The sequence below is a fragment of the Triturus cristatus genome, chromosome 3_2, assembly GCF_964204655.1.
Source record: "Triturus cristatus chromosome 3_2, aTriCri1.1, whole genome shotgun sequence".
In the NCBI taxonomy this organism is placed as follows: domain Eukaryota; kingdom Metazoa; phylum Chordata; class Amphibia; order Caudata; family Salamandridae; genus Triturus; species Triturus cristatus.
In genome coordinates, this window is record NC_140584.1 from 1,184,870,363 (window position 1) to 1,184,898,151 (window position 27,789).

At 46.0% G+C, this 27,789-nt stretch overlaps 1 protein-coding gene across 1 annotated transcript in view; it reads right to left on the reverse strand.

Annotated features, from left to right (window-relative positions):
* Nucleotides 1–1,490: 1,490 nt before the first annotated feature.
* Nucleotides 1,491–27,789, reverse strand: part of LOC146859403 (acid-sensing ion channel 4-like) — a 166,431-nt gene continuing 140,132 nt past the window's right edge. Inside the window, exons 9-10 of the mRNA XM_085650101.1 lie at nucleotides 10,299–10,403; nucleotides 1,491–2,240 (exon numbers count right to left, since the gene is read on the reverse strand). Coding sequence (XP_085506227.1) covers nucleotides 2,121–2,240; nucleotides 10,299–10,403 — 225 coding nt within the window. The 3' untranslated portion in view covers nucleotides 1,491–2,120. The remainder of the gene's footprint in view (nucleotides 2,241–10,298; nucleotides 10,404–27,789) is intronic.

The following is a 27,789-nucleotide window of genomic DNA, read 5'->3' on the forward strand; positions in this document are numbered from 1 at the left end:
CTGATGTTTCCTGCCCATTTGCCAATTCACCATTCCCCGCATCCCTGGGCCCTACTTCTTCTGACATTCGTGCCCTTCGCCCTCATTCTCCGTATGCCTCTTCTCTCTCTGCAGCTCTCCATGCTTCGTCTCTCCCTTCTAACGTTGTGCTCACATTTCTGCACTTACTGCACCGAGATACCCCTCCCGGGGTGATTCGGGCGCTATATAAGTTAAACTAACATAGCATAACATATAGCTAGGTGTGCACTCTATATATAGTGGTGATGAAGTGGAGCATCACTGCTTGGCATTCTGGTTGCACACAAGAACATTTATTCCCAGTGCTAGAGCTGCTTGCTCCTATTACTTTTACAACACATACAGATATAGTCTAATGTGGCAGTAACCACAGTGATGTATAGTCATAAACTACCCCGCTCCTGGCAGCCATGTTTCGGCATAAAGATTTTGTGTTTCAGCCATCATCAGGCCCTTGTCTTGAAGATACTACCACCTGATACACCTTCACCTGCTCCAGGTGGACAAGAGAACCACCTTCAAGGTGTAGGGAAATGCTATGGAATGCCACCTCGTCCCCACCCCACCACAGGCCACTATGTGTTTCCTATTACTTCAGAAGATACACTTTAAAACCAAGCAATTAGCAAGCAAGGTGTGTACCCAGAACACCATGTTTTCTCTAAGAAGTCAAGCAAGGTTCTGCCCCCACTGCAGGACCTGTACTCATCTCTTTCCGGTGCCCAACCCAGACGCATGCCAACCTCTGTGGTGAGCTGCGCTCTCATTCTGTTAATTCACTGATCGTGGAATCTCACAACTCTCACAACTCTGGGCTTCCAGTTGCCAAAAACCCTTTTGGGAATAACACTCCCTAGAATAGTAATGTGTAATATTTTTTACTGCTCTGTATAAGATGAACCTGAGAAGTGGCGAGTTCAAAAGGAGGGCCCTATATGAACTGCAGTGGCTTAGTGGAAGGACACAAGTTTGTGGGCATCAGAGGGAGGACTCTAAGTTTAATCAAACACCTTGGTCCCCTTTCTCAAGCTGGGCATAGAAGAGCAGACCTTATAGCCAAAGGTCTATCTTCAAGACAAAGGATGAATCTGCATTACTAGTTTTTTTTAAATCCCGGTTGAATTCTGTTTTCCCTGTTCTAAGTCCATTATAACATCATGAACATTGACACTGTGTTCTGGAGCAGCTTCCATCTGTCTCTTATATGTGCTCCACGGAGGTCTGAAATGTGTGTCTTCTGCAAACTTGTTCAGCATATGAAGATCCCAACCCCAGTAGATGAAGTCCTGGCAGCCAGCGCTATCTTTCATAATTAGTAGTATCTCCTCACAGCTTTTCTTAGAGGGCTTCCCATTTACAGAAACCACTCACCTCCCTCCCATCGAATAGCCCACACCAACTCATCCTCATGCCAACCCTTGTTATTTGGGTGATGCAACTTTGAAATAAGGAGCACATTCTCAACGGTTAATGTTATGTTACATACTAGAAGAAAGATATTTATTTTTTACAAAGGAAGTTTATATTGGGAAGAGCCTGCTACTGTACAAGACCAGCTGCAAGGATACCGGATGGTCCAACCAGTGCCTTCGTCTAAGTTCCAGTTTCTTTAAGGGCGAGAGGCTCTGTAGTTTGTGTGCTTCAAGATGAGGCTGGGTGACCTCTGAGCGGGCGAGGGGTGAACCATCCTTCTCTGGGGGTGGAGTCTTTGGCGTTTTTTGAAAAACATACCAGAGGTGCGGGATGCAGGTTGGTGCCCCTTTTAAAAAATGCCGACAGTCCTGCTCCTGGAGTAACATCTACCCATTGTCTATGTACTGGTGGTAGGATGTTCTCCACCCCTTGAGTCTTGCCACTCAAGTTGTGAGTCTTCTTTTCTCAGTTTGGAAGATCTCTGAGCCCAGTTGCCTGCGGGTGCCATGTTCACACGACCCGTGGGACCTCTCAGTTGGAAGGCTGGTGCCTGACTCTGGTTTTCAGGGTGGATGGTTGTCTGTAGACAGGGTTGCTTTTGGTTCTTGAGCATCCATAAGCCTGTGTCAGGAGCTGAGGCCAAGACACACCAGAGATCAGGCCTTCGTATCTGCTCCACTTCATTACTAGCAAGCAAAGTCCTCGAAAACTCCCTGACGGGTGTAGTGGTGATGGTGGTGGTGATTCGGTAGCATGGTAGTAGCGTAAGGTCCTTCTGGATGTCTTCCCAGTGCCTCACAGGAACTCTGGAAGAGACGAAGGATAAAGCGACATAAATACAGAGTGCTCATTTGCAAAGGGCATATATATTCAGACTCAATCATATCCTTATCTATGACCAACTGCACAAATGATCCATCAATTCACAGGACTTAAGATATGCACATGACTTTGAAAATTCACAGCAAAAACTTTTGATGTAAATTTCAATTTGCATAATTGGAATTGGGAATGCACTTATGGAACCTGACTGCCCTTTTTGGCTTTCCTGTCCTTGATTGCTTCGCAACAAGCTCTAGATGAGTGTCAAGCAAGTACTTCAGAATCAAATATTGTTTGATAATGGAAAACACGCTGCAGGTGCCGGCACATGTATGGCTTCAGTAACCCAGCTGCCTGATGAAAGCCCTGGACACGGCCATGAAGAGCGGCAGCAGCCTGGTCACCCATGGAAGTCATGTGTTGGGAAGAATGGCTACAGCTGCTTGCTCTGGCTATGCCATCCTGCAGGTTTTTGGCTTTTTGCCCTTGAGTTCCTCTATGTATGTATGTATGTATGTATGTATGTATGTATGTATGTATGTATGTATGTATGAGTTTGTATTTAAATAGCGCAAACCTAGCTCAGAAGCAGCATAGAACTGTACATTACCCGAGGGGTTAGGAGACGATCTACAGGTTCATGTCCATCAAGTGCGGATCACACCAATACTCATTGCATTTCACATTTGTGGGCTTAGGGACTTTAAGGGCCTGCGACGGAGTATGCTTCCCTCCAAGATAATGCTCAGCCCACCCGATTTAGATGCGAGCAGACCAATGGTGTACTCATGGCGGAAACAAATCGATCTCAGTCGTGATTGAACCCCTCTGACCGGCCTGTGGAGTAAGAGTCGTCAGAGGCAGACCTGTAATTCTGCTCCCCACATGAAAAGAAAATCCTGTTTTAAGATTTTCATTTTGAAAATAAAAAAAAGAAATCTCTTTGGTGCAGGGATCCGTCATGTCGATGGAGCCCGGCACCAAACCGTGAAACGCATTGCCAGGGACCGCTGTGAAAGCAGTTGCTGGCAAAGCTTTATAAATATGGCGGGCGGTCCTTCCACCAGGGCGACAGAGTAACTCACTAAGTGGCTCTAGTGGGAGAGCGGACTATCCGCAAGGAAATAAATCGACCCCTTATGATTTGCCCAGAATCACACAAAGTTGAGTGAAGTGCTGAGGGATTCAAACCTGTTCTAAGGATCCAAAGGGGGCAGCTCTAAGTGCTAGGCCATCTGTGCTTCCTCCTTAGTAGTTCATGTGATCCCTATTCTAAGGCATCACCTGTTCACCATCTCCAGTGTTCCATAGGAAAGGCCAAAGCTGCTGCTGGGCAGGGTGGGCCAAAAAGGATCCCTCACTGTTGTCCGCGAGGGGGCATCTTCCCCCAGCCCCATTTAGTGAAGGTTCCTGGCTGCTTGCAGACACTCATTTTTTTGTGAGCAGCTGGTATTCTCCCCTGGTAATCTAGTTTTTCATGGTACACCTTGCTTGTAACTGAGAGTGCAGCAGGGCGAGGTCTTATTACTCTGCATGTAAATGTTCACCAGTTCCAGTCAGGGGGCCCACCTGGAGTGTGTAAGGACCGTGACTGTGTGGTGGGATGTGCCCTGTAAATCACGGTGTATCTGTGACATGAAGATGAACAATGTGAGAGAAAGTAGTTCCATCCTTCTCTAGGACGTCTCTCCCTTCCGGGTTTGTGTTCCAAGTGGCTCAAAATGCCATGATGTCTCCTTGTTTCAGAGAACAGCTATTTTAAAGATCCGTGCTGAAGCCACCTTCACTCCTTCTCTTTCTCTACTATCTGGGGACAATTCACAGTCTTCAGCCCCTGAGGCTACACAAAGGGAGAGCGAGAAAAATACAGAAATTTGCCAACTAACAGCAAATCAAGACTCCTTATTAGATGTTGTATTTTTCCTGTCTGGCCTGGATCTAGAATACACTAAGGAAATCCAATTTAAGCCAGCCTCTGATACTGTACTCTGGAAGAAAGCCTTGAAAGATACATTCTGCCTGATTGACACACAACACTTCATGCCATCAGGCTGGCAGTAGATTGATGGCCCAACTCTTACGAAAGTAGGCTATTTGCTGGAGCTTGACTACAGTATGTTGAAGATTTGCACCAACCTGCTCTGTGTAGACCTTTGGTCTGTCTAAGTGATAGGCTACTCTCTGCATATCTCAGAAAGCTGGTAGCGAATCCTGGATTCCTCCCTGCTGCACTATTCCTATCTGCCTGCACCATCTACAACTTGCAGGAGCTTTTGAAGAAGACCCACAGGAGCCAGAGCACAACGTGATCAGTGTAGAGCACCTCTAAGCCCTCCAGTGACCCCTCACAAGAGGCAGTGAAGAGCAACAGCAACAAAGCACAAATGAGCTGACTTTCCAGGTGTGCAGGTCCTTCCTTGGAGCAAATGATATCCCTGCATGGTTGAATGAACTCCTTGATGAGCCTCCATCCTTAATGTGGGCACATCCATCCTTAATGGGGGTGCCTCCATCCTTAATGTGGGCGTCTCCATCCTTAATGTGGGCATCTCCATCCTTAATGTGGGCACATCCATCCTTAATGGGGGCGCCTCCATCCTTAAATTGAGTGCCTCCATATTTAATGTGGGCGCCCCATCCTTAATGGGGGTGCCTCCATTTTTAATGTGGGCGCCTCCATATTTAATGTGGGCATCTCCATCCTTAATGTGGGCACCTCCATCCTTAATCCTTAATGGGGGTGCCTCCATATTTAATGTGGACGCCCCCATCCTTAATGGGGGCGCCTCCTTCCTTAATGTGGGCGTCTCCATCCTTAATGTGGGCATCTCCATCCCTAATGTGGGCACCTCCATCCTTAATCCTTAATGGGGGTGCCACCATATTTAATGTGGACGCACCCATCCTTAATGGGGGCGCCTCCATTCTTAATGTGGGTGCCTCCATATTTAATGTGGGCGCCTCAATCCTTAATGGGAGCGCCTCAATCTTAATGTGGGGGTCTACATCCTTAATGTGGGCCCCTCCATCCTTAATGGGGGTGCCTCCATCCTTAATGTGGGCGCCTCATCCTTAATGTGGGCTCCATCCTTAATGTGGGCGCCTCCATCCTTAATGTGGGGGTCTACATCCTTAATGTGGGCGCCTCCATCCTTAATGGGGGTGCCTCCATCCTTAATGTGGGCGTCTCCATCCTTAATGTGGGCGCCTCCATCCTTAATGGACGCGCCTCCATCCTTAATGTGGGCGTCTCCATCCTTGATGTGGGTACCTCTATCCTTAATGTGGGCGCCTCCATCCATAATGTGGGCGCCTCCATCCTTTCATGGCTGTTATGGCTGGAGCAGTGGCCCCCAATAGTGCTAAGCTTCAACACTGGAAGAATGCCCCCAAGAAGTGCATAAGCCTCCTCGAGTTGGGAGGCTCTGAATAGGTTCAGTAACTGACTGACCACTGTGCTCCTGCCTATAAAGGTTGTGGGTTGGACCTCATCTGACCTCTACTCCCCTGTTAGGCGATGAGTCAGACCTTCCACTACCTTCTCCACCAAGGGGGACTCTTGTACCCACAACCAGTCCATGAGCAAGGAACAAACCCTCAGAACATTTTAATTACTTTCAAATGATTAGGGTTACACATCATTCATCCTAATTTACGCTGTTCTGTACTCTAGATATATTAAATAAAGTACTGTTTTCTTTTAACATGATAACCCTGTCTATATAATGATATGCATTAAATAATAATAATAATAATAAACAAATTTATAAAGCGCCTAGCTACACTGACTAGTGTGTCCCCGCGCTGCGGTACAGAAAGATCGTATTCCGGACAGGGCAGAGAAAGCAGAAAGCGGTTAGACAGGAGGGCTTAAAGAGGGAAAGAGCCAAGGGGCATATTATCAAGAACCGGCGTTAAAATTATCGCCGCTTTAGCGACAGAAAACTGCTGCTAAAGCGGCGATAATGGGCTTGATAATATGTCCTTGTGAATTCCCATAGAAGCACATGTTCTGGTGTGAACATGGGCTTCTATTGGAATTCTCTGTGGCATATTATCAAGCCCATTATCGCCGCTTTAGCGGCAGTTTTCTGCCGCTAAAGTCGCGATTATTTTAATGCTGTGCTTGATAATATGCCCCCAAGTTTTTAACTCCTTTCGGAAGATAGTCTCCGAAGCCTCCAGTCAGAGCCCAGGGGGGAGTTTATTCCAGTGCTTGGCTGCTAAAAAACGAAAGGAGCGACCACCCATCCTTGCTCTCCTGATAGATGGAATGCTAACCTGCCCCTTCCCGCTTGATCTCAGTTGACAGGTCGGGGAATAAGGGGTTAGTAAGTTGTGCAGGTAGGTGGGCCCCTTTCTTTGTAGGATACGATGGCTCACACATAGAGCTTTAAACAGAATTCGCTCCCTTACCGGAAGCCAGTGAAGGGAAGCCAAGGCCTTGTTAGAAGGGGATCTCTTAGGTAACATCAGAACGAGGCGCGCTGCTGCATTCTGAATGCGTTGGAGTCTCTGTATACATTTGGTATTGGCTCCCAGATAAAGTGCGTTCCCATAATCCAAGCGTGATTTCACCAGAGCGTGAACCATAGTTTTCCTTGCTGTAATTGGCAGCACATCTAAAGTCTTTCGGAGTCTGCACAAAACTCCAAAACATGTTCCTGACACTCGCCTAGTGTGGTTCTCAAGAGAGAGCTTGGTGTCCAGCCACATCCCTAGGTTGCTCGCAGGGAGAGGGGGTTGGTCCCAGTGTCTGAGGCCACCATGCTGACGACCAGACCGATGACGCTTTGCCTATCACCAGCACTTCAGTTTTATTACCATTCAATTTAAGGCAGTTGTTAGCCATCCAGGACGCCAGTTCTTGACGGCACGTCGAAAAACTGATGGCTGCCTTTTCATGTGCTTGTGTTAGGGACACCACCAATTGTGTGTCGTCAGCATAGGACACAACACTAACCCCAAATTGTTCAGTAATCTCTGCCAAAGGCATGACGTAGAGATTAAACAAAGTGGGGCTGAGAGTGGTGCCCTGTGGGACCCCTTGTTTCAGCTTAATACTTTTACAGTAGTAAGGTACCTGCGACACCTGGAAACTACGATCACGCAAAAAGGACTCCAACCATTCCAAAGCTTGGCCTGCCAAACCTCCTTTCCTAAGGCAGTGGAGTAGGGTATGATGGGCCACAGTGTCAAATGCGGCACTTAGGTCTAATAAAATTTAGGCCGCCGTCTGTCCCTCATCTACATATTTGCAGATGATTTCCGTGGAAAGGAGCAGAGCCGATTCGGTGGAGTAGGATGCCCGAAAGCCAGATTGAGTGGGATGAAGTAAGCTGTGTTTACTAATGTGGGCTGTCTGCTCCATAACACCTCTTCTGAGCTAGGTGACAAATGTTCATTGAAGCTACCCTAAGCTAGGCCTACCTTTTCAACTCAGACCAAGTAACCAGCATCCTTCTGCAATGATAGTGGCTAGAAGTGGTCAACCCTTGCAGCAAGGAGCACATGTTGGCCTCCCTGACACAGCCACTTTAGGAGAATGTAGCATGACATGGAGGCAGACAGGCAGTGCTGGGGGTGGAGTGAATAGACCACACCGCAATGGTGCGGGTGACAAGGGGGGAGAGAGACACTCCATCCCTTAGAGTGCTGTAGGTCCCTAATATGAGAATGAGAGGGTCCCTGTGAGGTGCACCTCCCACGAACCACGGAATGAGTGATACATCAGTAAAGTTTATGAGGCCAGTACTGTGGAAAAGAGTGAACCCCTACGGAAGTGCATGAATTAATGAAACTCCACTGAAGTGTACGAATAAGGGGAACTCTACTGAAGTGCATGAATGAGTGAAAGTCCCTTGAAGTGATTGAATGAGTGAAATTCCAATGAAATGTATGAATGAATTAAACTGTAGAATTGGATGAAAGAGTGAAACTACATTGAAGTGCTTTAATGAGTGATACTGGGCCAGATGCACGACCATTCCAAATTGCGACTCGCAATATGCACTTAATTGCGAATCACAAATTACGAGTGGCACTTTGGAATGTACAACAGTGTCAGAGACACTGATTGCAATTCCCACGGGTGTCGCAAAATACGAGGCTCATGAATATTAATGAGCCATTCGCAATGTGCGACCCCAAAGGGATGGTGGCCTTCTGGGCTCAGCAGACCTCCATCTCTGTGACTGCTTGTCAATAAAGTAGTGTTTTTTTCTTTAAATGCAGCCCGTTTTACTTAAAGGAAAACGGGATGCATTTAAAAAAAAAAAAATGAAACGTTTTTGTTTCATTTTTTAAGGGCAGTTAGTGCTCCCTGGGACCACTGCCTGCCCTTAAAAAATATTTATAACGTCAGTCACCAAGGGGAAGGAGTCCCCTGGGAACCCTTTCCCATTTGCGACTCCACTACCACCCTCTTGAAGAGGGCGGTAAATTGCGAGTGTTTTGCGACTGCAATTGCGGTCGCAAAACATTCATACATGGGTAGAGAGTTGCTATTTGGAAGAGAACGCCCTTTCCTAATAGCGAGTCACAAAACACTTTTTTGCGAGTCGCAATTTTTTGTGACTCACAAAATAGTCTTTATGCATGGCTAAGTAGGTTTTTGCTTGCACAAACGGGTCGCTAACCCGTTTACGTATGCAAAAACAGGTCGTACAACTGGCTCACTGTGTTGACATGTATGAATGAGTAAGAATCTGTTGAAGTATATGAATGAGTAAGTATCTATTGAAGTATATGAATGAGTGAGAATCTAGTGACGTATATGCATGAGTGAGAATCTATTGAAGTGGATGAATGAGTGAGAATCTGTTGAAGGGTACGAATGGTTACGACCAAGACTACATTGAATTGTATGAATGAGTTAAATTATAGAAGTGTATGAATGAGTGAAAGTACATTGAGTTGTGTGAGAGAGTAAACCTCTGTTGAAGTGCATGAATGTGTAATACTGTAGAGAAATGTATGAACAAGTGAGAATCTTTTGGAGAATATGAATGACTGAGAATCTGTTGAAGTATATGGATGAGAGAGAATCTATTGAAGTGTATGAATGAGAATCTATTGAAGTGTATGAGTGAGTGGGAATCTATTGACATGTGTCAATGAGTAAGAATCTGTTGAAGTATATGAATGAGTAAGAATGTATTGAAGTATATGAATAAGTGAGAATCTGTTGAAGTATATGAATGAGTGAGAATCTGTTGACGTATATGGATGAGTGAGAATCTATTGAAGTGGATGAATGAGTGAGAATCTATTGAAGTGTATGAATGAGTGAGAACCTATTAAAGTATAAGAATGAGTGAGAATCTATTGAAGTATATGAATGAGTGAGAATCTGTTGAAGTGTATGAATGAGTGAGAATTTATTGATGTGTATGAATTAGTAAGAATCTGTTGAAGTATATGAATGAGTAAGAATCTATTAAAGTATATGAATGAGTGAGAATCTATTGAAGTATATGAATGAGTGAGAATCTGTTGAAGTGTATGAATGAGTGAGAATTTATTGACGTGTATGAATGAATAAGAATCTATTGAAGTGTATGACTGAGTGAAAATCTGTTGAAGTGTATGAATGAGTGAGAGTTTATTGACGTGTATGAATGAATAAGAATCTATTCAATAGAATGACAGTGAGAATCTCTTGAAGTGTATGAATGAGTGAGAATCTATTGAAGATGACGAATGGTTAAGACTACATTGAATCAAAACAAGGACATGAGATTCCTTTGACGTTAATGAGGCCATTGCTTTGACAATCAGTCAGACTTCATTGAACTGCACACGTCCAGTCATGAAATAATCAACTGAATTCTAAAGTAGTAAAAGAGGTAATTGATGGGGGAAAGAGTGACACACCACTGATGTATATGGGGTTAATGACAGGAAGTGAAAGACACTCCAATAAAGTGCCTGAGATTATTTATCGAGTAATGAGTGACACATAGCTGGTGTATAAGGCCAGTGCTGGGGAACGGGCCAGACTCCAGTGGAGTGTCTGAGGCCAGAGTATCTCTCATGAGTACCTGCTCCTTCAAGTCGTCCATTCCCAGGGTTGAAATACTCTCGGATGGCTTCTGGCTGGGGGGGCTCTTAGTCCTGAAGATGCGATTCACCCTCGCTTTCATCACCTAGGAGAATACAAGAAGATAACATGTGAAAGAGAGGAGAGAAAAAAATAAGTGAGGGAATGAGAGAGGGCAGAGAGCGAAGGATAAAAAAATAGGGTCGTTTTAAAAAGGGGATTATGAATAAAATTGGGCACTATCAGGTAAGGGGTGAGATCCTGAAAGAAAGTTTTGTTTAAGAAAGAATGGCAGACTGACAGTAAGGGCACAGAAAGAGACAGAAAGGCGATAGGTGAAAGTGCGCCTGCACGGCAAGGTCACCACTGTGCTTTTTAGCCTTTGATTGTTGTGCTGCTACGTGTTTTGACTATGTTTTTAAACTCGTAAACCATTTCTTTCAACTTTTGGAACTACTCACTGCATATCTGCACTTTTTCCCCGCTGATCCCTGGTCCACCGCAACCTGTGCTGATTGAGTGGAGGGACGTAGTGCCGCCCTTTTTCCCTCACTTCCGCTACCGGGGGCTTATTTAAACTACATGATAGCCCGGCCGCGCAGCGATAGGTGAAAGTGCGCCTGCACGGCAAGGTCACCACTGTGCTTTTTAGCCTTTGATTGTTGTGCTGCTACGTGTTTTGACTATGTTTTTAAACTCATAAACCATTTCTTTTAACTTTTGTAAATACTCACTGCATATTTGCACTTTCCCCCTGCCGGTCCCCGGTCCACCGCAGCCTGTGCTGATTGAGTGGAGGGACGTGGCTCCGCCGTTTTTCCCTCACTTCCGCTATCGGGGGCATATTTAAACTACATGATAGCCCGGACGCGCGCAGCGGACACGCGCAGCGGGCACGCCGCTGTTACGCCAAAGGCAAGCCCGTCTGCGCCCTTCCGCCCCAGTCCTTCGCCAGACGTGCTGCCAATTCTGATAAAATGAGATACACCTATGCCCGGAACGAGCTGCTAGCAATCAGGATGTGGGTTGGCAGGTGCAAACAATCTGGCATGGGTGGCTTAGAGGGTCCTTTCAGCTGCAAATGTTGTGGCTTCATGTCTGTCATCCCGGCAACTCCTCGCTGCCCCCCCCAGTAAAAACACAACCATTCTCCACCTTAACTGCCGTTCCCTAGCCAAACAATTTGCCGACGTCCATAATCTTCTGGAAGCAGAGTCCCCCGATGTCCGGTTTCTCACAGAGACCTGGCTCTCGGAGGACATGGTCGCTGAGCCAGGGCTCGCACTCCCGGAGGGTTATAACATATACACCCTCAATACGGAAACGAGAGGCGGGGGTATTGCGGTAATTGTTAAAACCGGCTACCTTTGCACCTTCATAAAGCAACCCATCACCGGCTGCGAATGCGCTCGTTTTAAAATTACCCTTAATCCTAATTACACTATGAAAGGCTTGCTAGTTTACTGACCTCTGGGTCCATCAAAAGTCTTTATCGAGACAGTTAGTGCCCTGGCGGTTAATGCCTCGAATTTTACAGTCACAGGAGATCTTATCCTGCATTTGGATAACCACTCTGACTCCGATGTGGCTAATTTTGTGGCCGATCTTGCCGCTTGTCAGCTCGATCAACGGGTCTCAGGACCTACACATGTGGCTGGCCACCTGTTGGACCCAGTTTTCACAAATATACCTTCCCTTAATGTCCGACCCCCTGTCCCGATGGGATGGTCTGATCACTATCTGGTCCCCATGTCCATTCAGGGCCTCGTACCAGCGCGTAATTTAGACAAAACGCCCTTCCTCAAACGCCCTTGGCATAAACTGAACTGGACCAATTCCAAACCCACCTCTTTGCCACCATCCCAGTTCTACCAGCTGGCCCCAATGAAGCTAATTCGGTCTTTACCGATTGGATTAACCAGCCGTCGGATAGCCTGATTCCTGATAATTTTTTTTTTTTTTTTAGCCGAGTTTTATATAGCGCAAACTTGACCCGAATCCAATCAGGTATCGGAGCGCTTTACATAGCACCAGTTATGTTACATGAGGACACACATTCATTATTTTTTTTATTTTTTTGGGCACGGGGAGATTAAGTGATTTGCCCAGAATCACAGGAGGTTTGGTGTCGTTACCGAGACTCGAACCTAGTTCCCCCAGGTCCGAGGTCGAGCGCCCTAGCCGTTAGGCCAACTCCTCTCTCGGTTGTCTACGAATCGCAAATCAAAATCCAACCCATGGACCAACAACAGTTTAGACTCCTCCTAAAATGGCTTTCGCCCTGGCCACAGCACAGACGCGGCGCTCCTGCCTGTGACAGAACACCTTTGGACAGCTTTGGATGAAGGGCAGATGTCGGCACTGATCCTTCTGGATCTCAGTGCCGCGTTTGATACTGTGTCCCACGCCATTCTGTTGCGACACCTGGAGGAGGCTGGAATTGTAGGCTCAGCCCTTAAGTGGCTCGCCTCATTCCTTGCTGATAGGATGTTTCAGGTGATAGCTCCCCCCTTCGCCTCTGGCATCTTTCCCATCAAGCAAGGGGTGCCACAGGACTCCTCCCTGAGCCCTCTGCTTTTCAATTTATACGTACAACCTCTGGCTGTAGTAGCCAAGAGCAGAGGGCTGACCATGGTCTCCTACGCTGATGACACACAGCTGGTGGTGGCTCTCTCGAGCGACTCTAAGCAGGACGCTCTTAAGTTTCAAAGTGATCTTGCGGCAGTCGCCGAGTGGCTGACTGCCAACTATCTCCAACTGAACGCTAACAAGTCGGAGGTGTTGTTGGTGGGAAAGGACCATGATCTATGGAACGAGCTCTGGTGTCCTAAGAGCCTAGGCACTGCCCCCTACCCCAAGCAGGCAGTGAAGAACTTAGGGGTTTGGATGGATGCTTCCCTCTACTTCCAGTCCCAAACTAAAAAGGTGGCTGGAACCTGTTTCGGGCTGTTGCTAGGACTCAAACCCATCCTGGGCTTCTTTGATGCCCCCACCAGGCAGATCATCATTCAGGCCTTGATCATGTCTAGACTTGATTACGCTAGCTCACTGTATCTGGGAGCAAGCTAGACAGAAATACATAGGCTACAGAGAGTACAGAATGCGGCCGCAAGATCTCTCCTCAGTTTGCGCAGAGCCTGCTCGGTGACTAACACTATTCACCGTCTCCACTGGCTGCCGGTGGCCAGGCGGATTGAGTTCAAGGCTCTCTGTATAGCCTTCAAAGTCCTGAAATCTGCCTCTCCTGGTATTCTGGCGACCTGCTTCTACCCTATGTTCCCTCTCGCCAGTTCCGTTCCATGGGACAGCACCTGGTGGTGGTTCCCCGGGTTAGGAGGGTTCGCGCCGGAGATCGTTCTTTCCGGCACAGGGCGGCCATTCTTTGTAACACGCTGCCTGCCCACATTCGTGGCCTTAACAATTACCTAGAATTCAGGAAAGCCATCAAAGCCTTTCTCTTTCCCACTTCGTAGGCCTCCCTGGGGCCCTTCCTTGATCTTGTCCACCTCATTGCTGTCAGCACCGGGACGCCTCTTTGCTGGGGCAGCTGTCGCGCTTTATAAAATTCATTAACATAACATAACAAAGAAGTGAGAATCTAGCACCAAGAAAGAGTGGGAAGCAGTGACAGAGACATGGGAGTGCTAGTAACTGAAAAGAGGGAGCAGGACAGAGAGGGAAGGCATGTCAGAGAGTGACTGATGAGTGACATTCATTGCTGTCACAGCCAGACAAGACCCTTCGCTCTGAAACAGCAGTTTCTGATATTGTCACCCATAACAATGGAGTTGAGTTTAAGCGAGTTAGTATGTCTCTGCGTGGGAATGGAAGAAAGCAGAGCCTTGGAAATGTTAGTAGTTATATAGTCTATAACCCGCAGCCCAATACTGAACTCATAGCTCCTAATGAGGCTATGCTTCTGCCTCAAGGCCATGTCACCCAGTTCATGCATGTGGATTGCAGAGCCGACATGATTAAGCCCCGTTTATCCTCAAGCCTGCAGCTTTGCACACAACATCAAATGAATTACTTAGCGAATGATAGTTAAGCAGGCCCATCATCATTGTTAAGGGTTATGTCGGAAAAAGAAACCTCAAGCAGTGTGAGATCCGTCTTTTATCCTTTGTATGGATCTAGGGGCAGTCACAATCGTCTAAATAGGAGCCGAATCCTAAAACTTATTTCCACCATCCCTAGTTTATCTTTCCTTTAGACTGATCTCCTTTCAGTTCAGGTCAAACAAATACACTTTAACTCGACTCGTGAGTCTACCATAACAACCTGCTCTACTCATGAATAGAATTTTAGATTTAAGCTCCTACTTTGAGGAATGTGGCATTGAGGTTATTAATTGCACCCGATTAAAATATCCCTCCATTCTAGAGGCATCAGCCCCAAAAGTGAAAAAAGATAGAAATAAGGTTGAAGGTAAAAAGTTAAATCCTCTACCAGAGGAGCCACTGGTCCATCCCAAAAACCAGCATCCAACGCAGGTCTGCCCATTACCAACGCTCTAAAAGGAGTCCGTACCCGTGAATCGCTACCTAAAAACAAAGTGTGATTATGGACTGGTCTTGGCTTCCAGCTACCCTCGCAAACGTGCCAACTGGTGGTGAGAGCTGGATCCTGCCAGTTGTAGATGGAGGATCTGCAAAGGAGGATCTGTTCCTGGCCCATTGATTGGCCGACCCAGAGACTATGTCATTTTAAAATTCTTTAGCAATTTTATTGTTCCAAGAAAGATGGAGAGAAGAAGCCACGCCGCTGCTTGGGTTCCATGAGTCCCATCTCCTGGCAGCACGCACTAATAAATCAGGACGTGTGAAGTGCGGTCTCTCACGTTATATCGTGGCCGGATTAAACATAGTGGTCAAAGTAGTTGATTTGCAGATCGATTGGTCTCAATGCCTATTACTACAGTGGAAGAGCCTTAAAGTAATAATACTTTATGTTTATTTAAGTGCGTGGGCAAATAAGGTGACCCAGTTGTACACTCTATGGAATAAATTAAATTCATTATTAATCCGGCACCCAGACGCTGGTTTTATAATTTCTTGTGATTTTAACTTGCTTCTGCGCGCCTTAGACTCCTTAATCCGAAAGGGTAGCAGTGTTGCAAAAGTGTTGTGATAATATGCACAAGCTCGGGTTGAAGAAAACTCCTAGAGCAAATCCAGGCCAGTCCCCTCTTTTGAATCTTTTAAACAAGGCTCAATTATTGACTATAGTTTTATTTCAGGAAATTGAAGTTCAAAATTTGTTGAATATATGGTGATCCCTCGGCTTGAGAGTGAGCACAATCCTCAGACATTTATATTACAATTGCCAATAAATAGTAATCCTAGATCTAAGGATCGCCTTAATATGGTCCATTTTTCTTACAATCTGAAGAGACTGGTATGACACACGGATTAACATGAAGAAATTATAAATGCTGCCAATGTAATAATAAAGGAGAGTGAACAGCGCCAGGTGGGGAAAGGCTCCATGATTGATCAATGGACCTATATTACATCATCCTTGGTGGGAAGATTTCCAATACAAATTCGAAAGAAAATACATTTTACAACAATTTCCCAGAATAAATGGTATACCTTTGAGTTATTTAAATCAAAATGATCCCTTAATAGAGCGGTGCGGGTTGCCTGCTCTCACAGGTACCAGCAATCAGATCATTTTTTTAAGGCTTAAACAAGGACATTAAGAAGTTCCTATAGACGAGAAGTGTGAGTGGCTAATTCAAGATATCAGTCTGGTCTTTGGCACAGATTACCTCATGCTTCAAGACTACATAACACAAGAATGTTTTGGGAAATAATTAACGAACTTGAAAGGGGCGGTAATAGGGCCTACACTATTAACATTACTGAAGCTGAATGGGCAAACTTTATTACAAATCTGTATGACATGGGCGATCAGGCTAAAAAAGACCTGAGTTTTAATGGTGATAAAATTAGCTAATCCAATTCAGTGATAGTGAGTGGCATGAGGCTGGGTATAAACAATGGTGTGAACCCTAGTGAGCCACACACTGGGCAAGCCACCAGCTCTGATCTGAACATTGCTTTAGTTTGTCTAAGTACTAATGAAGTAGCTACCCTTTTACGTCTTCTCAATCAAATGATGCTCCTGGTCCAAATGGCCTTCCCAATGGCTTATTCCGTGCTAATATTGATATGTGGGCTGATGTTATGACCCCAGTGTACAAAGGGTTACTGGCATGGAAACTTGTACCAGTTACATGGCAAGCTAGCATCCTGCAGCCTATCTGTAAGAGTGGCCCAGTTGCCAATCCTGCCAACTATCGGTTGATCACTTTAACTGACGCTGACGCTAAGGTCTTTGCCTCATGTCTCTTGATTGACCTGGAATCAAACAGGTTTCGGCAAAGGCAAATCGATTATCACCAACTCGTTAGGCCTTACGTCATTAGCTGAATGGGCAGTTTAAAAAACCAAAATCTGTATATTGCTTTTATCGATTTAAAGGCAGCCTTTGATTCGGTTCCTCGAGCCGTCGGCTGACCCATTCCACGGAATTTGTAAGATACTGTTCTTCTTCTTTACACCAATACCTGGGTTCAGTTTAAGCTAGTTATTGGTGATACGCTATCACAAAAAATTAATACCGATAATGGTCTTATTCAAGGACGTGTCCTTTTTAACCGATTTTTGTCAGACCTTTGTTAGCATCTGGAACCGGTCAACGCCCGTTCCCTAAAACTAGGTGAGGTGAGTTATCTACAATAGGCAGATGATGCTATTCTGCCGAGTCAAACCCCAATAGGGTCACAAAGATTAATAAATGCTTTTGATGATTATATTCTAATGAATGGCTTGGAAATTAATGTTAAAAAAACTAAAATTATGCAAATCGGTCCGGCTAAACGAAAGATCAATTCATGGAGCGCTAGAGGGCCAATTGAAGTGGTAAAAATGTATAACCATTTAGGCATCTTATTTGATAATAGAGTTTCGTTCACAAATCATTTTAAAGATTTAAGGGCAAAAACTGCAACTATAGTTCATGCTTTTAAATGTTTATATAAATCGATGAGATGCCAATCATATGATTACATTCTTAAGGTTATGAGAGCAAAACTTCAGCCAACGATTACATACGGCTCCCCTACTACCAGGGAAAAAGAGGCAAAACTATTGGATTTATTAGTTTAAGTCATAAAAAGCTATTTTTGGGATCCCCAGGTCAGTTTGCCAAGCTGAAATAAGACTGGAGTTTGGTCTCCAAAGACAGTCTATGGTGTCACAAGGGTTTTTATTGAAATGTATGTATAGTATGTTTACATCTGACCCTGTTTCTGTAAAGCACATCTGTTGGCTTGAAATAATCAATTCTGCCTATACTGTTTCCTGACAATCCTATATCTCATCCTGCCTTCAGAGTTTTTGTCTGCATATAGGGCTGATTGACTGGACAGTGCCCACTTTTAAACAAATCTTTAAAAAACAAATTAAAGTTAACTCCCTTAATGCGGATAAAATAGCTTTAGTGGCAAAAACCCATGCTTGGTCTGTGATCAACACACATCAGTCTCTTCGAATTCAGCCATATTTGAATGACTATTTCTCGGCCCAAATAAAAAACACATTTCTAAAAATTTGAATGAGTATAAACCCAGCTATGGAAGGTATGCCATCCTGGATTCAGCAATGGCCAAGCACTAATTGCAGACAGTGTGGGTGGTAACATTAAACCCTATTACACATTGTGTGTGCGTGTCCTAAACTGCTCAACATACGTCACACCTTTTTAAACCCCCTATTTCTTAAAGCCGGGGAAAGATCGGCTCGTCAGGCCCTGATTTCATGCCTATCGGGCCAGTCGATACCCCCGCTTCGCCAATTTATAAAGTTTTTAGACATTGCTGAAAAATACTTGGGGTCGACAGTCTAGGGGTCTCCTTAATGAAAGTATTAATAAGGGCGTTTTTAAGGTTTTGGACACTCTGCATGCCACAGTGTTAATATTGCTTTTACTGCCATCAGTTTCAAATGCGATTGTGAAAACCCTGATGTTTTTTCTCTGATTATTCGCACAATGTGGATATCGTAGCTTGTTTGCAAAATGGATTTTTTGTGCATAAATCCTATGAAATGGGTTAGTCTTCGACTATCGGCTTTAGATTATACTGAGACCCTCCCCTGCTTATTCTGCATTTTGCATTATAATGATGCAGGTGGTGTTTTATGTATTTTATAGCAGAAGTTATTGTGAAACTTTGAAGCATGTTTACAGTTTATTTGCACAATGTAGATATCGTGTATGACTCCGTGTCTATGCGGCTATGGTATTCTGACTCAAGCGACATCTTGAAAACGCACTTTTATTGCCTGTTTGCATTTCTTTCGTAAAAATGTCATGAATTGGGCCAGTTGTAGATAATAGGGGTTAATTCTGCTGATATGGCACTTACCTCCAAATGTGATTGTTAAAACTCTGTTGTACCTTCACAGCTTATTTGCACATTGTGGCTATCATAGCTTGTTTGTACAATGCGATCTATTGTGTATACATTCTATGAATCGGGCTGGTCACAGATAATAGGTTTAGGATATATAGCGATACCACTCCGCTCATTTGCGCTTAGAATTATAATGAAAATGGTATAGCCGGCGGCATATGTATTTTGTAGCATACTTGCACAGTGTTATCTAAAATTAACTGTTCTTATTATTTATTTTTAGGTGCCATTATAATTTGTTCAAAGATTTTATTGCACTTGTTAAAAAGAGTATTTCAAATGGCCCCAATGTAAAGGATTGGTATGCAACCTTTAATGTATTTTTCTCAAATCAGCATTTATTATCTAATGGAACTGGAACAGTGTTTCTTTACATAAGTTTTAGAAATTTTAAGTGCAGTGATTTTTGTTAATCAATAAAGACTTAATCAAAAAGACCCCTCTCTCTGGTCTGCCCACACTCTCCGAGGGAGCAGCTCTGACATTACTCTGGGTAAACTCTGAAAGTAAATGTATTTCCTCCTCTTGGGTGTGCAGCAAAGGCTTCCAGAGGTTGAACTAGCTCAAGGGAGACCTTCTTCAGAAGGGAGGCAGCTGTGCTGTCTGGAGGCACACACCACTGCACACACTTGTAGATTTGTGAGAGAAAGAGATGTATTATATGTCATAGACTGTAAACAAAACCACCCCTGAAAGCGGTATTTTATCTTAATACTCCTTCTCAAATTATCACCTGAAAAATAGCACATGAAGATGAGAGACACGTAAAATCAGATGGAGGATCAGATAAAAGCCATTCATCTTTATTTCAGGTTCTCAGTAACACCACCAACCAGCAGACTGATATCTCATCTTGTGAAGAACTTTTGCACGCCTACAATAAGATTCTGCATCTCACATCCGTGCTTTGAAACATGGAATGAGGTCATTGCCTTGCAAAAGTCCTCTACAGGGCAAAACACGTGTCGGCTTGCTAGTGTTTTGTAGAAGGAACATGAAATGAAGAAAGTGAGGTAAGCACTTTTGATGAGAGTCAAAGATTGAGAAATACCCATCTTAAGAGACTTCCAGATATATGTAATGACAACAAGGACATGAACAGAGTATTGTGGAAGTAGAGTATTTGTACAGTGGCAGCGTCAAAGGAGATCCCTGCGGACCCCCGAAAGGATGTGTTTCATGGGCGATGATGACAATTTGCTTGCTTCTCTTCGACAATGTTGGTTGTCGTCATTTAAATGTGACCCCGGTCCAATTTTCCGGGCATTCCAGCAGCGCTGTGGTGCACTGTATTGTAAGTGTCCGGGAGACCATAGGATTTCTTCTTGCTGACCCTCTGCTGTCCCAGTTCCTCTCCATGGACTAAACCCTCATTCTCCTTCATGGAGGTTATTTTGTGTTTAGGTGCACACCTCATCTCCGCCATTATACTGTTGCAGGGAGGGTTTGGGATGGGTCTGTAGTTCGCTGGGCCATTCATGTGTGGAGGACAAACAGTCTTGAAAAAATGGGGTGATAATTCCACACCAAGCCTTATACTGCTCGGACTCTGTACAAAATACATCTAAGGTTACTACACCGCACTCCACAGTGTATGTAAAACTCCACCTGTGATTATAACACAAAGTCCCTTACAGCACATAAAACTCCATTTGAGTTTACAAGAACAAGCCTTACAGGGCGCATAAAACTCCATCTGAGGATACCACACGAAGGACTACATAAAACCACGCCTCAGATCACAGCACCAACCATGAAACTGGACATAAAACTACATCCGACTTTAAGATGCCAAGGGTCATTAAGTACATCTAACTTCAGGTCAATATACCACTGTAAGACCAATAGAAGCCTATTCACAGACTGCACTTTGTAGTACATTTAATAGTTCTCCAATAGTGGTACGTACATACTGCAAATGCTACATGTTGAAAGAGCTCGGCTTCTCTAATCTTTTCCATGCTGAGGTCTCCTTCCTGTTTAGGGAGGTCTGGGCACACATAGGTATATGTTTTAGTAGTAAATGTGGGAGGAACCTGTGGGAGTGGCTAGAAAATTGGGAACACTTACTACAAATGGGAGGGGATTATGAAAGGGAAGGGAGGGTTTGAGGAGGAGTAAGGAAAGATTTACGGAGGGACATGCAAATACAAACACCCCACAAAAGGGAAAGCATGCTGCTTTTCACAAACTGCCCTGCAGCTACAACCACAGCAAACTAGAGCCATAAACGACCCCAAACAGTTGGAAATGTACCCCAGCTTTGGGGTAAATGCAGCACCCCACATGGCCACTCGCAGGTATTGCGAGACGCTTGCATAAAAAATAATGGTGGCAACATCCTAGAGTTAAATAAAATACATGATTTCAAAATTACACACACACATTAAAAGTAATATTCAATAAATTAATGTTTACAATTTGTTTGAAAAAAAATCAAAAAAACTTTCAATGAAAATAATTCATGTGGGACATGAGGTCATCCCTGTGATGCTGTTTTGATGAATTGACGCACCTGCCTGAGGCCTCATGCTGTCCACACGATGAAAACATCAGACCGTCAAAAGGTACATGAGGTTACGAAAGGCCGAGTACATCAACCATTGTAATGTCCATGAAACTCCACCTCAAGCTGCATCACTTCCGTTCGTGACTCAAATGTGACGTCATCAAAGACGACAAGACCTACCCCTCTCCATCTCATGCAACTAACTCACCATCATGATGTACGTGATACTTTATTTAAGACTCCAAACCTCCTTCGATTTACATGGCACTCCGTTTCAGGCTACATCATCCCCCCTTATAGGGGGGCACCGTCTGCAGTGGGACAGTCTAGCGTATTTACAGGGCGTGTTCTCAGCAGATCCATCTGAATATATCTCTTTACATCGCAGATTTTATGACCGCGTTGTCACAATGTACTACCTTTACAACGCAAGTCGTTACAACGACTTGCGCTAGATGGCGCGCTGGACTTAGGAATAGTATGATTTACTATTCCAACTCCAGTGTGTGCAATACTAGGGAAAGTGTTGGAGTAGTAAATCATACTATTCCTTATCCTAGAGCGCCGTCTAGTGCAATTCGTTGTAACTACTTGCGTTGTAAAGGTAGTGCGTTGTGACAACGCAGTCGTTGTAACGACCGCGTTGTGTTTGCATCGCAGAGTAAAATCGGCGATGTAAACGTTGTTTCCCATCCATCTAGGTTGTGCTCATGTTCTCCACAGAGCCCTAGATCCTCATTGTAGAATGGTATGATATCCATTACAGGAAGGAGCAGTAACCGGTGTGATACTTGTACTATCACTTATAAGACTTGGAACTATCTGATGCTTTACTGTTGGTTTCTGTCTCCATGTTACTGGGCCAGGAAGGGCCAGCAGTGGCACTGTTTATCCTAGTCGGTCAACGTGACCAAGTCCATAGTTGATCCAGTGAGCTCGCACTCCTTGTCCAAAATGCAGCCTCTAGGAGTCACAGAGACATGAGTGATGAGTAACTTCTCATCCTGCTGGACCATCCTCCGGAGGCACTGCCATGCTCAGCTGGACCAGCAACCTCACAGGGTCAGAAATGGAGCACAGCTTTGATCCCTCACACAACACTAACACCTCCCATATGAGACATCCTCCGCCCATGCAACTACCAAACATGCATGAGCCACAACTCTGAGTCTTATGTGCTTTTCTGAGACATGGGCACTTTTAGCAGGACAATATTGTTCACAGCTCATGGTTACATGGGCAAGTTTAGAGAGTGTTGGGTTGTTTCATGAGATAAAAAGAGGACGGGGAAAATTGAAAGGGTTAAAGAGTAGGAACACCCGGTGGATAGTTTGTTGGCCCTGAAAGCAGACACAGATTCATAGCTCCCTGAGTCCTTGTGGGTAAGGGAAGGGAAATCTAGTTTAATACCGATAAATTGGGTGATAATGAGTACTACTGTGATATACTTGTCCATGAGGAATATTTTGTCCCTTTATTTATGACTGCTTTTCTTGATTAGGGGTAACTGTGGGTGCGAGATTGATGTTATAGTTTCACTGCACTAATTTTAGTAGATCAAAGATATGAATGAAATACTCAGTAGTTGGAATGTGCTTGAATGCTTGTGGATGCATGTCATAAGATATAGTTTCATATCACTTTTAATCTGTAAATTATAGTTATCTGAGTATTTCTCCTTTTTAACCTATATTTTAATCTATTATTATAAGTATCTGTGTACCTTACTCTATATGTGTAGATCATTTATGATCTGTATTATATGCCTGTAACTATTGCACAAAGGTCTATTTAATAAAGCTGATAAAAATTATTTAAACTGAAAAAGCCTTTACAAAATGACTGGAACACTCCTTTAACCCTACCCTTCCCATACTGGACACCCTCTGCCCACACACCTTCCAACCAAACAGGTAAACTACTACTCAACATACAGAAGATCAGGTAACTGGGTGATGGAGCCCAAGCAATGGCATGTGTGTGCTACACAAAAATCTAGAACTATTTTCGTGATGTTACAATACTCTAAACGTATGATGTATAGAAACCTTTATCTGAAGCTGCAGCAAACATATGATCTACACAATACTCCATCTGAGGCTACAGACCCAACCCTAATAATGTAGACACACATTCATCTGAAGATACAAACCCAAAGCAACTAGTGTAGACACACCTTCATCTGAAGCTACACACCCAAACTTACTAATATAGACACACCTTCCTCTGAAGCTTCACACCTAAACCTACTAATGTAGACACACCTTCGTCAGAAGCTACACACCCAAACCTACTAATGTAGACATACTTTCCTCTGAAGCTACACACCCAAACCTACAAATGTAGACACACCTTCATCTGATGCAACACACCCAACCTACTAATGTAGACACACATTCATCTGAAGATACACACCCAAACCAACTAGTGTAGACACACCTTCATCTGATGTGACAACACCCAGCCCTAACGGAGTGTATGAAATATTATCTGGGGCTACACCACCCCACTCCTCATGATGTACATGACTCTTCATCTGGAGTTACAACACCCAACACTCATGAGGCACACACAACTTCATCTTGAGCTATCTAACCCAACCCTCATGATGTACATGAAACTTCACCCAACCTCATGTGTTACATGTAATTTCATCTTGTAGTGTAGTTCCTATTTCCCTTATAGGCTCTGCACATTGGAATAATATACACTATAGTTCTGTGCATAGGACTGAGGTCAGTATGCTCCTATCGAGTATATTAAACTTAATAACTTGTGTGCCAGCTAACTCAGAGGTCACTAGAAACTTCTTGAATGAACAAGAAGGGATTAGTTTCTGACAACAATCCATCAATCAGTCAGGACATTTGTAAAGTGCACTACTTACCCGTGAGGGTCTCAAGGCACTGGGGGGGGGGGGCTGCTGCTAATGCTCGAATAGCCAGGTCTTGAGGAGTCTTCTGAAGGTTAGCAGGTCCTGGGTCTGCCGTAGGAGGATGGGGAGGGTGTTCCAGGTCTTGGTGGCATGGTGGGAGAATGATCTGCCACCAGAGGTTGTTCTTCGGATGTGGGGGACTGTGGCGAGGGCGAGGTCGGCAGAGCTGGCGGTTGAGGGTGTAGAAGCTGATTTGTCTGTTGAGGTATGCTGGTCCGGTGTTGTGGAGTGCCTTGTGTGCATGGGTGAGGAGCTTGAAGGTGATGCTCTTGTTGACGGGGAGCCAGTTTAGGTCTCTCAGGTGGGGTGTGATATGGCTGCAGCGAGGGATGTCGAGGATCAAGCGAGCAGAGGCGTTTTGAATGTGCTGGAGTCATTTCAGGAGTTTGTCCGAGGCTCCTGCGTAGAGGGCGTTTCCGTAGTCCAACCTGCTGCTGATGAGGGCCTGGGTGACCGTTCTTGTTTCGGTGGGGATCCACCTGTAGATCTTGCAGAGCATGTGGAGGGTGTTGAAGCAGGAGGACGAGACGGCGTTGACCTGCTTTGTCATGGAGAGAGTAGAGTCGAGGATGAACCCTAGGTTGCGTGCATGGTCGGTGAGTGTTGGAGCTGTTCCCAGTGCGGTCGGCCACCAGGAATCGTCCCAGGCCGAGGGGGTGGAGCCGAGGATGAGGGCTTCAGTCTTGTCCGAGTTTAGCTTCAGTTGGCTGTTCTTCATCCACTCAGCGACGGCTTTCATTCCTTCGTGGAGGCAGTGAGGGGGTCCTTGGTGAGGGAGAGGATCAGATGGGTGTCGTCGGCATAGGAGATGATGTTGAGGTCATGCAGTCGGGCGACGTGGGCGAGCGGTGCCATGTAGATGTTGAACAATGTTGGGCTGAGGGATGAGCCCTGGGGTACGCAGCAGATGATCTTGGTGGCTTCAGAGCGGAAAGGGGGAGGCGGACGCCCTGGGTTCTGTCGGAGAGGAAGGAGGTGGTCCAGTCCAGAGCCTTGTCTTGGATCCCAGCGTCGTAGAGGCTTGTGCGTAGGGTACGGTGGCAGACAGTGTCGAAGGCAGCTGACAGGTTCAGGAGGATGAGGGCTGCGGTTTCTCCGTTGTCCAGTAGGGCCCGGATATCATCGGTGGCGGCGATGAGGGCAGTTTCGGTGCTGTGGTTGCTGCGGATCCCGAACTGGGATGGGTCCAGGATGCTGTTCTCCTCGAGGTAGCGGGTCACTTGTCTGTTGACGGTCTTTTCGATGACCTTCACCGGAAATGGGAGCAGGGAGATGAGCCGGAAGTTCTTGAGGTCCTTGGGGTCAGCCTAGGGTTTCTTGAGTAAGGCGTTGATCTCGGCGTGCTTCCAGCTCTCCGGGAAGGTTGCTTTCTCGAAGGAGATGTTGATGGCTTTCCGGAGATGGGGTGCGATGGTGGTGCTGGCTTTTTTGAAGATGTGGTGTGGGCATGGGTCTGATGGAGATCCGGAGTGGATGGTGTTCATGATTTTGATGGTGTCGTCGTCGTTTTATGTTGGTCCAGGCGAGCAGGGGGTCAGTGTGGATGGTGGTCTCGGTGGTTGTCGGGGCGGTCGTGACGTTGAGACTGTTGTGGATGTCAGCGATCTTGCGATGGAAGGTGGTGGCTAGGGAGTCGCACAGGTCTTGCGAAGGTGGGATGTCGTTGGTGTTGGAGCTGGGGTTGGAGAGTTCCTCCACGATGTTGAAGAGCTCTTTGCTGTTGTGTGTGTTGTTGTCTAGGCGGTCTTTGAAGGAGGCCCTTTTGGCAGATCTGATGAGGTGGTGGTGTCTGCGGGTGGCGTTCTTGTGGGCTGCGTAGCTGTCCGGAGTCTGTTCACGGTGCCATTTCTTCTCTAGCTTTCGGCAGGTTTGCTTGGAGGCCTGGAGGTCTTCAGTGAACCAGCTGGCTTTCTTGCTGGTGTGTCTGTTGGAGGGTTTCTTGAACGGGGCGAGGGTGTTGGCGCAGTCATCGATACATTGACTGAGGTTGCGGGCGGCGGTGTCGGAATCGGTGGGGTCGGCGGGTGGGCTCCGGGCGAGGGTGGTGGTTAGCTGGTGTTCGGTGATTTTGCTCCAGCAGCGAGGGGGGATCTGTTGGGTGCAGTGGTGCGTGGTAGGTTTCCGGAACGTGAAGTGAATGCAGCAATGGTCGGTCCAATGGAGTTCAGTGGTGTGGTTGAAGGAGATGTGGGAGCTTGCGGAGAAGATGGGGTCAAGCATGTGACCGGTGGAGTGGGTGGGCGTTGTGACGAGTTGTCTGAGTCCGAGGTTGGCGAGGTTGGCTATCAGGGTGGTGGAGTTGCGGTCGTTGTTGTTCTCGAGTTGGAAGTTCAGGTCCCTGAGAAGGATGTAGTCTGTGGTGGCGAGGGCGTGTGTACTGACGAAGTTGGCGATGGAGTCTCTGGACTGTGGTCAGGGTCCGGGGGGTCTGTAGATGAGGGTTCCTCTGAGGGTGGTGTTGGGATTGGTGTGGATCTGGAAGTGCAGGTGTTCGGTGGGGCTGAGGGTGTTGTCTGTGTTGGTGGAGACTCTGAGAGTATTCCTGTGGACGATGGTGATTCCTCCTCCTACTCCGTTGGTGCGGTCCCTGCGGGTGATCTTGTAGCTGTCCGGGATGGCTATGGCGATGTCGGGTGCCGGGGAGGGGTTCAGCCAGGTCTCCATCAGGAAGGCCACGTCTGGGGAGGTTGAGTCGAGTAGGTCCTAGAGTTCAACGGCGTGTTTGCGGGCGGAGCGGGTGTTGAGAAGGATACATCTGAGGTGGTCGGGTTCTTTCCCGGTGGGTGGATTTGCGGGTCGGATGCTGGTGAAGCTGCAGTTACGGCAGGTGAAGGGTCCTTCCGTGCGTTTCGGGGTGGCCAGGAAGCCGGTGTGTGATTGTCCGATGTTGAGTGCGTGGAGGGTGCTGGCATCGTAGCGGTGTCGTGCGTCGTGGCATTTGCGGGGGCCAGGGGTTCTGGCGCTGGGCGCGGTCCAGGCGCGGCCGCCATATAAGGGGAGGTGGGAGGGAGGAGCAGCTGGGAGGCGGGAGTGGGGTTGCGAATGGGCGAGCTGGGGGGCGGGGCCGCAGGGATGCAGCGGCGGGAAAAAACGGGTGAGGAACGGCGGAGGAAACAATAGGTAAACCGAAGGTAAACAGGGCACAGAATCACAGGGGGGACAAAAGGAAATAAAGCAGAAACAGTTAGAAATAGTACAGTACAAAGGGAAATAAAAGCAGAAACAGATGGCAGCACAGTCAAAACGAGACAATACAATTACAGAGCAACCTCAAACTCGCGTCGGGCAGCAGCAGCGAGCTGGGGGGGACGGTCACAACAGGTGGAGCTGTTGCGGCGGCGTGGGGAGCGACCTGCCGCATAAACATGACAACTTTGTTTCCTTTCAGAATCGGAACGTGTCTCAGAATCGTGGAAATAATAGATAACAGTTTCACTGAGTCAATCGTGCATGCTTCTCTTCTACAGAGTTACACAGAAAATAGGAAGACCGGCATTTTCAATAAAAAAAGGATTTATTGAACAGTCTTAGTTCTCGCGTAAGAGATATGAGCTGTCACGATCATT